Below are 13,579 nucleotides of genomic sequence, written 5' to 3' on the forward strand. Positions count from 1 at the left end.
CATCCTCATATAACAAGTGGGTCAGCCATTTTGATCGCATACCCTAGGGTTAATAAGTATTGCCAACAGCAGAATGCTTACCCATTGAGAAGATTCAGCAATGTAATCCATCATGTTCTTCTCACAGTGCTAGTCTTACACAGAATGCTTACCCATTGAGAAGATTCAGCAATGTAATCCATCATGTTCTTCTCACAGTGCTAGTCTTACACAGAATGCTTACCCATTGAGAAGATTCAGCAATGTAATCCATCATGTTCTTCTCACAGTGCTAGTCTTACACAGAATGCTTACCCATTGAGAAGATTCAGCAATGTAATCCATCATGTTCTTCTCACAGTGCTAGTCTTGCTATTACCCTTGTGACAAACAGAACCAACCATCATGGCTTTACTTTTGGGGAGAAGACCATCCATCTGAATGGGTGGTCAATATATATGCACATGCTGGTCACTACTGACTACATTGAGTGTTCCATACGTAGCCAGTCCTGGACTTCGGTATTAAATAGAAACTGGCCATGGACCAAATCAGCTTAAACACAACCTTGTTCTATGCCTTTGACTTCCAGAACCAGGTCGGGTGTTCTATTTTTCCAGTATACCTAGTCCCAGCTACATAGTGCCATCAGGACATGCATATACCAGCATATGATGCTTTGTATAAATGGCTGCAGACCTGGTTGCCTGTCTCATGCTACTCAGTACTAAGCTGTTGAAAGTATCATAGACTGGTGGATCACAATTCTGTTACAAGTTGTCAACCCATAGCTCTCTGTTCTCTCAACCAGTCTATATTGGCACCATAGTTCGGAATGGAGACACTGAGACTGGCTCTTATTGATGCTCAGAATAGAGACTTTGCAGTCAGGTAAGATCTGCAAGATGTGTACCTCCAGATCTATATTCACTAGAATGAGGTTTGCAGTTATTGTATACCACTCTTCAGGAACCTCCATTTGATGTGAATATTCATTATTATGCCTTCATGAGAATTACAAAGAACCAGATGAATTATCTTTTTTTTGAAGACATGAAACTCCTTGTTTCACTTTTTCATCTCTGACTAATAGTCATGTCTGATCTTAACATTTCAGCCACTTGCATATGATGTTTAAAACCAATTTGAATTGAGTGTCTTCACCTCAGGAATTTAATCCTTGTGATTTTTTTAATGTGGCAGTGAATCTCCTCATCATGGACCATCTAATCATGAAGACATTGCAGTCTTGGGATTCATGTGGTCCCATTGCAGCAAAATTGGACAGCCTTAGTTAGGAAGCAAATATGAGATCTACACAGGTGGCAACATGGCAGACTGGGTTGCCCATGTCATGTCCATTTTTCAAGAAATCATCAGTGTGTGACTCCCCTACAGGAGAACTCGTTCCATTCCTGATGATAAATGTCATAGGGAATCCCTTTCAATCATAGTAGGAAAGATTATTGAATTACTTTTATTCAGTGACTTCATTGTTGCCAGTTACATCAAAAGACAGTGGAGAACCAAGTTCTCAGAATGCTGCCTTCTGTTCGGGATTTTGTACCCTGATCAGTTCAGCCAATTCATACAGAATGGTCCTTTTGCACTTTGTCAGTCAAATATGTACCCACTGTGGATCACCCTTGGTGGACCCATTAATGAAGAGGTGGAGCACAGAGTTCTTTACCATCTCTGTTGCTCCAGATTTGAAAAATGGGCAGTCAGTACTCTATCCCTAAAATGGAATTGTGTTGATACATGTACTGTTCCTTCAACCTTTCTGACTTCCAAAGTTGGATATAAAGGTATGGAATCAGAGTGTCATCTAATCCTGATTGCTTCTCTCAAGTGCATAAATCATGGATTAATGATTTATTTAATTTAGCAGCAGAAATATTCCCAGAAACATTGTTACTTCTTCCCACTTGTGCAACAACCATGAATTTGTTTTCTGTCTGAACCCAGAGTTGATGAACCTGGATGCCAGCCCTAAATCAAGCAAGCCTTCAGAAAAAAATATTTTATCACCATATGGGGAAAAGTAGAGCATTTTCTATCAGTGGTTTGAACAGAAAAATGTCACACCTTTCAAAGCCTCTGTACACGAGATAGCTTATTTCATCCTTTTGGCTCTTTGAATAAAAGTTAGCTTCCATCACTATCAAGGGCTACAATTAGGATGGCTACTGATGGAACAAAAACGTTCCAGATACTTGATCATGTTAAGAAGGAGGCAGATCAGCTGAAAACTGGGCTGTCCAATATAAAATCAAGTGAATGGCCATCCTGTCTACCATCCTATAATGAGACACATTTTGAAATCAGACAAGGCAGGATATAGACAAGAACAAAGATAACTCTTTCATGTTAACTTTGACTTGCCTTGAATGAAGGCTTTGTCCCCTTGTTCTACATCAGGGGTGCACAACCTTTTTTGGTCAAGGGCCAGATTGCATTTTTTAAGACCACTTGAGGGCCGCAAATACTAATTTCTTTAATATAATTACTGTTCACGGGCCAGATTTCTGTGTTGTTTTAATTTTTCCTGAGGGCTGGACAGAACACATTCGGGGGGGGGGGGGGGGGCGTGGTGGTTGTGCACCCTTGTTCTACATGAAAGCTTCAGTAACTTCTTGTGTTATCCTGTAAAGCAACTCTTGAACCTCCTTTATTAACCTCTTATGCAAATCTAGTTTCATAGTTTTCTAGCTATAAGCTCCAGTGTGCAGGATCAGTGAGACAAACACCCTTTGGCATGATCTGATCTGCACTTTTGCCATGATGGCTCAGTTTCACTCGTGATGGCCACTGCTTTCATTATTAAGAACAGGTTCCTGTTTATGGGGAATCCATGACTGTCTTGAAATTTCATTCTTCCTTGGACCTTTTACTCTTAGGGCATTAGCACTTGCAGGTCCATGTAAGGGTACTGAAGTGATCAAAAACTTGTTCTTACCACTTAAAGAAAGGGCAATGTTTGAGCTCAGGCTTGTCATCTTGGATGCATTGGGTTTTCTGCTCAGCTCATAAGGAGCTAACTGAAGTGAAGTTTTTGTTCATATCAGTTCACACAGTTAGGATGGCCATTGCTAACACTAAGCTTTGAATACAACTGCTCACTGACATCATCCAAGCTGTGTGAGAGATGCCCAATTCAACATTCTCTTTACTGCTACCACAAAGACCTTTCATAATTTCCTATCGAATGGATTTGGCACCATTCTGTCTAACCAAGGGGAGACCATTCTCATCTGAGCTGCATATTGGCAAGTGGATGACCTTTGAATACTTCTGTTGCTAAACAAGTCAAAGATGTGGCAAACAACTTTTCATGGTTGAGAGTGCTGGACTTGCAAGTTAGTGGATGTACTCTTACTGTAGTATGATAGGAAAAGAAATGTGAACAAAAATATTTTACTCAAAAATGGTTTTCATGAAAGTTCCCGGTTTTATTTACTATTTTAGCTCTACTGGTCTTAGGTCAGAAGAGTTTATGGGATGGTCTCTTGTCAGTTGTCCGTCCATCTGTTTGCACCTGGTAACACTTCTACTAAACTGCTTGGATGATTGCCATAAAACTTTATACACATACATCCTTGGTCTCGTTGGTCCTGTTATGTTGTGTATCAAACACATTTTTTTTTTCTTCAAAGTACAAAAGAATAATGTGTAAAAGAATTAATTAATATTTTGAGCAAAGGATTGTGTACAAAAAAAGGACCTGACATTGAGGAGGTCTCCAAGGGATTGTGTACAAAAAAAGGACCTGACATTGAGGAGGTCTCCAAGGGATTGTGTACAAAAAAAGGACCTGACATTGAGGAGGTCTCCAAAATATCTTTGTGATCATCAATATTAAATTTCATCATAGTTGTTCTTTGTTGTTTTAATTTGCTTATATACATGTGTATTGAAATAACTAAGTTCCAAACAAGAATAACTATTACATGGACATAGGTATCCCATTACAGATTTTTATTATGACACCTCATGATCAAAATAAAATATGCCTCAATGAGAGAGATAGAGAGAGAAAGAAGAGAGATTTCAGCCCTGCTATTTGCCACTTTGTTTAAAGCATCATTCTTCTGATTTTTTTTATCTGAAGCTTTTAACAAAGAGAACACAGTAATAAAATATTAATTAAAATTATATAAAACACCATGCTCCATTAGTTTCAAAGATATAATTTATCTTTATATATTAATACTGTTTGTATCCTTATAAACTCCAATTAGTTTAAATCCAAAGAATGATCATTTATAATGCTGTTTTTCTTTTATTCCTCAAGTAAAATAGCATCTCATTTCACATCAATAAAGAAAGAGCACCCTTTGTCAGTGAGGTAGTTAGGTGTCATTTGATCTGATCTTTGCTCTTGCTTAGCATATCTGTTGCTTTATATTCCAAGGGGTTACAAAGGCATGACTGCTTAAGAAACCAATGTGAGTTAATGCCTGGCATTTCACTGTGCTGTATATATTAATGTAAATTACCATCATGAACTAAAAGAAAGAAGAAATGAAAAAGGTGTCAATCAAGCAACACATGTGCAAAAATTTCAAAATAAGCACTAAATTATCACCAGTCAAATGAAACATATAACCTATTTCATTAGGAACCAACCATTTAATTGAGATAAAAAAAAATCAGAAGAATGATGCTTTAAACAAAGTGGCAAATAGCAGGGCTGAAATCTCTCTTCTTTCTCTCTCTATCTCTCTCATTGAGGCATATTTTATTTTGATCATGAGGTGTCATAATAAAAATCTGTAATGGGATACCTATGTCCATGTAATAGTTATTCTTGTTTGGAACTTAGTTATTTCAATACACATGCATATAAGCAAATTAAAACAACAAAGAACAACTATGATGAATTTAATAGGATTTCTTTCAAGCTGGGATATATTTTTCTTTTCCCTCAAGTTGATTAATTTTTTCAGCTAACAATGGACATTTTATTTTGTTGCTATAAAGAAGAGTAAGAATACTTTTAAAGCAGACTGAGCTCCATAAAATCCCAGCTCCATCCTCCCGAGATGAAATTGTAATGGTTAGTTCCTTAGGTCTTGATTGTTTCTCATTGTTCGACTTACAAGGGTCTTTGCCTTCAGTAACACAAAGCCTATGTGTATAGAATGATCATGTCATTGTCGATAAAGGCATTTAATCACTTATAATAATGAAATATATTTCACAATGATTTCTAAAAAAATTTGCAGACCTGAAGAATGAAAATCTGTAAATATATGCCAATACTTCATCCAAATAAGATCTCTATAAAGGATACTGTTATGTATTATTTTAATATGATTCGAAAGATATGTATCTGATAATTTAGATGTAAACAATGGCCAAAGTAATTATAGTTGTTTCATTGTAATTTACATTTTACATTTTAGCATATTTTATTACAATTAGTAACTTTTATGCACACTTCTGTTCCCATGGTATTGAAAAGAAAATTTTAAAATGATTATTCATATAAATATCAGGCAGAACTAAGTAATGCATAATAAAACAGATCTTCAGCATAGAGATGCTTATTTGGGCCATATTTAACAAACAAAATTCATATGTATATATTATTTCTCATATTTAGATTTTTGGGCTTCACTTGTATTAAAAATTAAAATTGTTCAATTCTAAAACCAACTTCTATATACCAAAACATTTAGTACAAACAAATATTTATGACTTTTGTGACTCAGCTGTGTATGAAAAATTATAGGGTATGAAAAATTGCATGAAATTTGATAAAGTATAGGGTATGAAAAATTGCATGAAATATGGTAAATGAAAATGAATCTGCTCTGATAGCGAACATGGCCTCCATTTGAATTATCTTGAAAATCTGTTTATTGCTAATCCTCCTGAAAGGAAAGTCATATCAACATGGCATTTTCATCAAAGACTTCTTAAAGGTTTAGTTGGTCCAAAATGAAATGGTGCTGATGTGATCTCCAATTTGGCTGCAATGGCAGCTATTTTGAAAATCTTTTTAATTCTACTCATCCTGTATTGATAGTCATGTGAGTATGGGGTTTTCAGTGAAGGACTTCTTGTGATGTCTAGTTGGTTCTAACTGAAAAACGCTTCCAATCTAATGTCCTACATGGCCACCATGGCAGCCATCTTAAAAATCTTGTTATGGCTACATGTCCATACTCATTGGAAAGTTATATTTGACATGGGTCTTACCAGAAGAATCCTTATGATATCTTGTTGGTTCTAAATTAAAATGGTGCTGATATTACCTTAATATAGTCGCCCATTGTGGCTTAGAAGTTTGAAAATTTTATTGTTACTCTTACTAGACAGATGGTCATACTGACATGGTGATTTCACCAACAGACTTCTTATGATATTAATCTGGTTCTCAATGAAAATATTGCTGATCTGACATCCATTATGACTACCATGGCAACCACCTTGAAAATCTTATCTCTATTCCCCCAGAATGGATCATCATATTCAAACGGGATTTTACAAAAAGACATCTAATGCTGCCTAGCTGGTCTTAAATGATTATGGTGCCAATCTGCCATCCAACGTGGCTGCCATTGTGACTAAATATGAAAATCCTGTTAATGTTAAGAATCTGATATGGTTTCAACACTCAGAAGTTAACAAGAGTAAATTAATTTATCTTGAATTCCGGGAAATTCTTTTCAACCAGTAGAGTGTCATTCTCTTCAAGGGATTCTTTTTTATATTCTTGTTCTCATTTGCAGTGCAATTTTTTTTTAAATTTGTGTGGACCCCTTTAGACTTATAGCTTTGAGAAACTAGCTGATTTATAAGGTGACCCCCTGCTGATTGAAGTTAAAAGGTTTATTATATCCTCCCCTACAATCTGCATTGTGGAATCACACAATTTTCAGTGAAAATAGATAATATTTATTTGTTTTTACTGGGGTTCATCTTTATTTTTGATAGGTAAGCTCATATTGTCTTTATTGTGAGCAATAACATTAAGTTTTATACTTGACTGATTATATTTTATGCAACTGTACATGCTCAGTTGTTGGTTTTTGGTTTCCTAGACTCATTTATTTAAATTCTTCTTACAATTCTCATATGCTTTAAGGATAAAAGTTTCAAAAAATGCATTTTATAAAATCATGGAAAAAATCCTTATAACAGTAATGGAATCTACCATGATGTTACTAGATCTACAAATGTTTATGGCACTATCTTGATCTATTGTGAGTTATACTAATAATAATATGTCATTTTATTAGATGCCTTGTCTTTATTTGAAATGTTTCTTATTCTTAATAAAGAGGTATATATACAATCAATGTAATGGCACTTGCAAATCTAAGATAATTTGAGGAAATTCATGTTAAAGCTAAGCATAGATATTTCTAGTATAAACACAAAAAATGAGTATCAAACTTGACAATTAACCACCAAATTAATTATAACATTTTAGCATGATAAAATTGATTCAAAACTGAAGTTTCAGTAGTGAAGTATTGAAGAATAAATTCATTTGAAATTATTTTGACCTTACTTAATATCCCTTAGGATTAATCTCTATTGATTACTTGGCCATTTAAAACCCAAGTATCTGCATATGTCATTTAGTAACTGGCTGTGAATCTGGACTAAGTGTCATTTATACTAAATCATATATTCTAATAATGATGTTATTTATGAAGCTTTATAGAGTGGATTTTGTTGGGCAAATGCTTGGTGTAGAGTCTTCAATCCTTTGTTCAAAATTCTTTTCTGTTTCTATACTCCAAATATAGTACTCAAGTTCTTCTTTCTGCTTTGAATTTTGCTGCAAATATTATCTTTAACAAATACACACAATTCTCCTAAGCTAACTGTATTTTTCTGTTTTATTTTGCATTGTTAAATTATTGAATTGTATTGTTTTGTGTTTATTTGTGATCATTTATATGAAATGTTCAGCCTTACTGACAAGTGCAACAGCTGTTACCTCTTCAGTAAATGTCTGATTTAACTTTTGATTCAAGTTATTTTTGTATCTAAATAGGTTTTCATATTTTTCAGTATTGATTTTATTACTAAACAGGTTTTTCCTGGCATGTTTTTTTTATCTCCTTCCCTTTTAAGGGCTGTCTTTATTTTGTATTGGGTAAATTAATGACCTTTGATTTGCTTCATGAGTAGCCTTTCATATCTTGTTTGGTACTTGCTTGATGTCTTTTAGCCTTTGTCATGCTCTGTTTGTTATTGTTTTGGTTGCCAATTGTTTATTTCATGTGATAAAAGAAACAAATGAGATGAGTCATTTCTGTCAAAATGCCCATAATAGTGGTTACTTCTTTTGCATTTTTCATTTTACATAAATACTTGTAATTTTACCTTTCAATTTGCATGTTTGATTTTTTGGGTTTTGATTCTGTGGGATAGTCTTGATAGATATCACAATCATCTTACACTCTTTTTTCATTCTTTTTTGTTCAAATACCCATGATTTTGCATGAAAGCTTAAATTCAGATTTATTAGCAGTATGTTTAGTTTTGCTATTGCTTTGATCTTTAAAGATCCTAAATTGTAGCTCTTTTCTCCAGCCATTTTTTGCTTACATTATTTAGTGGAAGAATGGATGCACTTGATCTACCTACAACTGGTCATAAAACAGATGAAATATTTTTTTTCCATTTTTTTTGTACCATGAATTTTAATTAAAAGATTAAGAAACACATTAGTAACTTTCAGTTTTCATCTTAGAATTAAACAGCCATAACTTTGTATACAACAAAAGTTGATGTTCATTGTAAATATGATGGCACATTCTCATTAAGCAATTAATGTTCTACACCAGGGACAGTAAAGATTGTACAGTTATTATTTTCTTGTTTGTTCAACAGAAGTACAAATTTAGTATTTGACTCATTCATTAGAAAATGCGGATTCTCTTTAACACATTATTAAGGTAAGGTTTGCATTTTCTTTCAGAAGATATAAATAGGCTACTTGATATGAAAGTTGCATGTTTGTAAACATGGCAGACTTTACTTCTGTTGAAAGTACCATTTACACAATTCAACTTGTTTTTCATTGTTATTTTTTTTAAATGCATGCCTTGATATAGAGCATGTTAACCTCAAATTGTATCATTTTATATTACTTGTTTTAGTTGTGTCAATGAATTTTGAGGCAGAGTGTATAAATTTGTAATGCATTTGAAATGGTATGCTGTTCCAGTAAATATGATTGGGATCTATATGAACCCTTTGAATAATCAGAGCACCTAGCATAACTTTTCTTTTATAGTGCCTTCTTGGGGTATGTATGTTTAAATAGAACAGCCCTAACATGTTGTACTTATATAGAGAAGCATTCTTAATTGTTGCTAATTATCCACAATTGCACAAAAATATTGTAAATATGTATAGTTTCAGTTATTGCCCCTTAAACATTTCTGAATTATATGGCCCATAATTCTAGACCTTTAGCAAGTCCCATGCTAGAAGTTAAGCATATGAGCATAATTTTCATAGTGGGATTTGGTACATTTTAAATAAATTAGTTGGATATAAATTATTAACAAATTTAAGCCTTAATTGTCGGACAATAAACATAAGTGCCAATATTAAATAATTTTTCATATTATCCATATCCTTACCAAGAAAAATGGAAAATAAGATTATACTCTACAAACTGCTTTATCTCTTTAAGGCAAATTATGTAAACCCAAAATGTAATACATGGAACAAGTGAGGAAACCTTACACTTAGGGATGTTCCAAAAATGTCTGTCATGTCAGTACATTAAAGCACAGAAATTGAGTTTTTGCTGACAGCAAATCACATTTTAATTGATGCTAATGTGCCAAGACCTAAAATAAAATGAAACAAATTCAACAGCAAATGTTAAAACAAATGTTACTAATTTAATGGGATCCATTACTACTGTAAGATGTTCAAAAGTCCTTTACTCTAAAGCATCTCAGTGGAACACAATCTTTGATATAACTGAGTATGATCATGGATGAAAAATGCTTTTATCTCAGTTTAAAATATTCTTGTTTATAATTAGGTATCCTTTTATCCCTCCCCTGGACAGTGTCATAGTGAGGGACCACTATGATTGCATTACTAATTATGCAATCTGCATCAGCTCACTTGGTTAAATATCAGATTCATAATCCAAAGTCACAGGTCTGATACCTGCTCAGGCCAGCCTAGATCAGGAAAGATTGGGAAAGACACTTTACTCCAGTTTCCTTGCCCTGATATAGTGAATGTTGTGATAACATAATATATCATTAAATTAGATAGAACAAATGTATTAATAATTATTGAATTTGTATAATAATTAACACTTTCATTTTTATGTAACAATAAAACATGATCATCATAACAGCATATATCAAGTATTATAAAAGATTTATGAAACAATTTTATCCAGCCTTTACTTTGGCTATACTTGTGTTTGAATGACATTCATGGGTTTGATCATATTTGAAGGAGTAAAACAACATGTTCATAATTGAAGAAATGAGACAATAATAAAAGGTATCCAGTACAATCCAGATTGAATGTTGTACACTGTGATGTCACAAAGAAAGCTTCATATGTTGAAAAATGTTTATGCTATCCTGCTATTTCTTATGATGGACCCAGACATTCTCATTTCTTGACCCAGTATAGTACCTTCACACTGTTTTTTAAACTTATTAATGATCAATAGTGGGGAAGGATGGGATACAGATCTGCTGCAAGATGCTGGCAGCGGTCAACCTCGAAGGTGGAACAGGCTTTTCTGGTCAGGGCTCGCCAATGACTTCTGTCTGAGGCAGCGAGCTCGAGCCGGTGGGGTTGAAGGTCTGTCCATTTGATGTGTGTCTTGAGATTGTGGGTGGCCTTGGTTTTGGTTGCCCTGGGCTAGCTTGCCAAAGAACAGCTGCTTTGGGATTCTGTTTTAATCCATGCAGATGACATGGCCAGTCCAACGAAGCTGGACCTCGAATTAGTTTGACTTCAATGCTTGTTGTGTTAGCTTTATCAAGGACTTCTTGGTTGGTGATTCAGTCCTGCCACTTGATCCGAATGATATCTCAGGGAGCGCTGGTGGAATTATTCCAACTGACTGATATATCTTCAGTAGGCAGTCCATGTTTCACAGCCACACAAGAGAGGACAACTGCACTGTACACTTTCATCTTTGTTGACAGGTGTATGTCCTTGTGCTGCAAGACCTTGGTTCGGAGTCATCTCCCTGCTTGACTGGATCCTTGCAGTGATCTCTTTGTCCAGGGAGCTATCACATGGATATTGTGCTGCCAAGGTATTTGAAACTGTCAACATTCTTCAGCTGCATGTCGCCAATGGTGATGCAGGGTTGTGATGGGATGGTGTTTGGGGCGGGCTGGAAGAGGACTTCTGTCTTTCCTAGGCACTTGTGAGTCCAAATAGGTTGGAGGCTTCAGAGAACCTGTCCACAATTGTCTGTAGGTGAGTCTCTTCATGTGCCATGAGGGCAGAGTTATCTGCAAAGAGTGCTTCAGTGATGAGTCTTTCTAGCATCTTGGTTTTTGCAGCTAGGCAATGGAGATCAAACACTGATCCATCCAGGTGATATCTAATGTAGATACCAAGGTCAAGGTCACAGATGGCATGAAGCAGTACATGTGTGAAGAAGAGGTTGAAGAGTACCGGAGTGAGTACACATCCCTGTTTGACACCATTAGATATGTGGAATTTCTCAGAGGGTTTACCGTCTGAGAGAATCTCTCCAGTCATGTCATCGTGAAAGAGCCGGATGAGGTTGGTAAACTTCTGATGACACCCAAGCTTCTTAAGTACTATCCACAGTGCATCTCTGTTGACTGTATCGAAAGCCTTTGTCAGGTCCACGAAGATGGTATACAGTTTCATGTTCTGCTCAAGGCCTTTCTCTTGGACTTGTCTAACTGTGAAGGTCATGTCAATGGTGCTGTGGTCTGGGTAAAAACCACACTGAGACTCAGGGAGGTTATCTTCTGACACTGCCACAATAAGCCTGTTGAGAATGATACAAGCAAGTATTTTACCAACTATGGAGAGCAAGGAATGCCTCTGTAGTTACTGCAGTCTGCATGCATGCCTTTATTCTTATAGAAGGTCACAACTGATGCGTCACGGAGGTCATCTGGCATCTCCACTTCTGTCCAGATCCTGTTAATCACATCATGGAATGCCTCCAGAGTCTATTCACTGACAGCCTTGTACACCTCTGCTGGGATACCATCCTTTCCAGGTGGTCTGCCACAGTTCATTTGTTAAATGTCTGTCCTTAACTCCTCTACCATTGGCAAAACATCCAGTTGGTCGTGCGTTGGCTGTTGGGGTATTTGGTCAAGAGCAGATTGGCTGACCGATGAGGGCAGGTTTAGGAGCTGACTAAAGTGTTATTTCCATCTGTCCTTAATGCCAGCCTTGTCCTTTATTAGTGTACTGACATCTGCAACAAGCAAGGGGGCAGAGCCAGACTTTGAAGGGCTGAAGATTGACTTGATGGCATTGTAGAACTCTTTGGAGTTGTTAGTGTTGGCATAGCATTGTACTTCATTAGCTTTCCTTTCCTTGTCATTCAACTACATACCTTTGAAATTTTATCACCATAATAAGACAATGTTAGAATATCTTATGTTGATGTTGTTATGGGTTCAACATTTTTCAACACATGATAGGCTATACATAGCAGAGAATATTTGGTGGAGGAAGAACCCAGGAAGACCCCTCCCCCCGGGTCCATGGGAAGCTATTGGAAAGCTTTCTCACATACCTAGGTTGTGAGATGTCATTGATCTGTAAAGGAGAGCACCTTAAACAACCCAGGGGACTCCTCAGAATATCTGAGGGGCAAACAAATTATATATATATATATATATATATATATATATATATATATATATATATATATATATATATATATATATATATATATATATGTGTGTGTGTGTGTGTGTGTGTGTGTGTTGTGTATACTTAATATAACATGATATAAAGGGACAATCTTGAAGAATGTGACATGCAACCTTGACATTGGAAATATGTCACATTGTCACAGGCTTATAGGGCCGCAAATTAGATGGAAGTAAAAAAGATTGTCCTCAGAGTTGGCAGCACCAAAGTCAGAGTTAGCCAAGGGTGCCACAAACCCTTTGCTAGCCCTGCACATGTGCCTTGTAGTGTTTATCAATTTTAGTCATGTTGTCCTGCTTGTAGCTTTTAGTTGCTTTTAATTGCTAAGTTTTTCATGTAGCTTTCAGTTACATTTAATTCCTGTGTACTGTTCCGATATGTTTCCCTGTATATATTGTTAGTTGCTCTTAACTGATGTGCCTTGTGATGTGTTGATATGCCACTACTTTGTGTATTCCACAATCAATTGATTTTCTTTGCAGCATGTTGTGTGTAACCATTTTGAGATGACCCCTTTTATATGAGAGTGTTAGTTACCGACTGGTGTCTTAATAAAAGTAAGATTGACAAATAAATTTACCTGCACAAATAGTCAATGATTACATCCATATATTTCGGTAAGTTTGTCATTATTATATGATATCTCATATTATTGTATTCAATTAGGTGACTTAAATCTTGGTGTTGTGTGTGTTCCAGT

The 13,579-nt window shown here is 35.5% G+C and overlaps 1 protein-coding gene across 1 annotated transcript; it reads right to left on the bottom strand.

Annotated features, from left to right (window-relative positions):
- Positions 1-11,364: 11,364 nt before the first annotated feature.
- Positions 11,365-12,544, bottom strand: LOC149773183 (uncharacterized). Its single transcript, XM_089946684.1, has 3 exons — positions 12,414-12,544; positions 11,691-11,974; positions 11,365-11,513 (listed from the first exon to the last, which is right to left on the bottom strand). Exons 1-3 carry the CDS (start codon positions 12,542-12,544, stop codon positions 11,365-11,367), a joined length of 564 nt encoding a protein of 187 aa, XP_089802810.1.
- Positions 12,545-13,579: the final 1,035 nt, after the last annotated feature.

Source organism: Sinohyriopsis cumingii, unplaced genomic scaffold (assembly GCF_028554795.1).
Source record: "Sinohyriopsis cumingii isolate HCF-2022 unplaced genomic scaffold, ASM2855479v2 utg000837l, whole genome shotgun sequence".
NCBI classification, from domain to species: domain Eukaryota; kingdom Metazoa; phylum Mollusca; class Bivalvia; order Unionida; family Unionidae; genus Sinohyriopsis; species Sinohyriopsis cumingii.

Bases quoted from the DNA above. Each gene is read 5' to 3' on its own strand.
- LOC149773183 (XM_089946684.1), bottom strand. From the start codon at position 12,544: ATGACAAGGAAAGGAAAGCTAATGAAGTACAATGCTATGCCAACACTA. The intron at 11,975-12,413 runs GTCAGTACACTA...CATTCTCAACAG, and splicing joins CCCCCTTGCTTGTTGCAGAT to GCTTATTGTGGCAGTGTCAG. The intron at 11,514-11,690 runs GTAAACCCTCTG...TCCATTGCCTAG, and splicing joins TGGAGAGATTCTCTCAGACG to CTGCAAAAACCAAGATGCTA.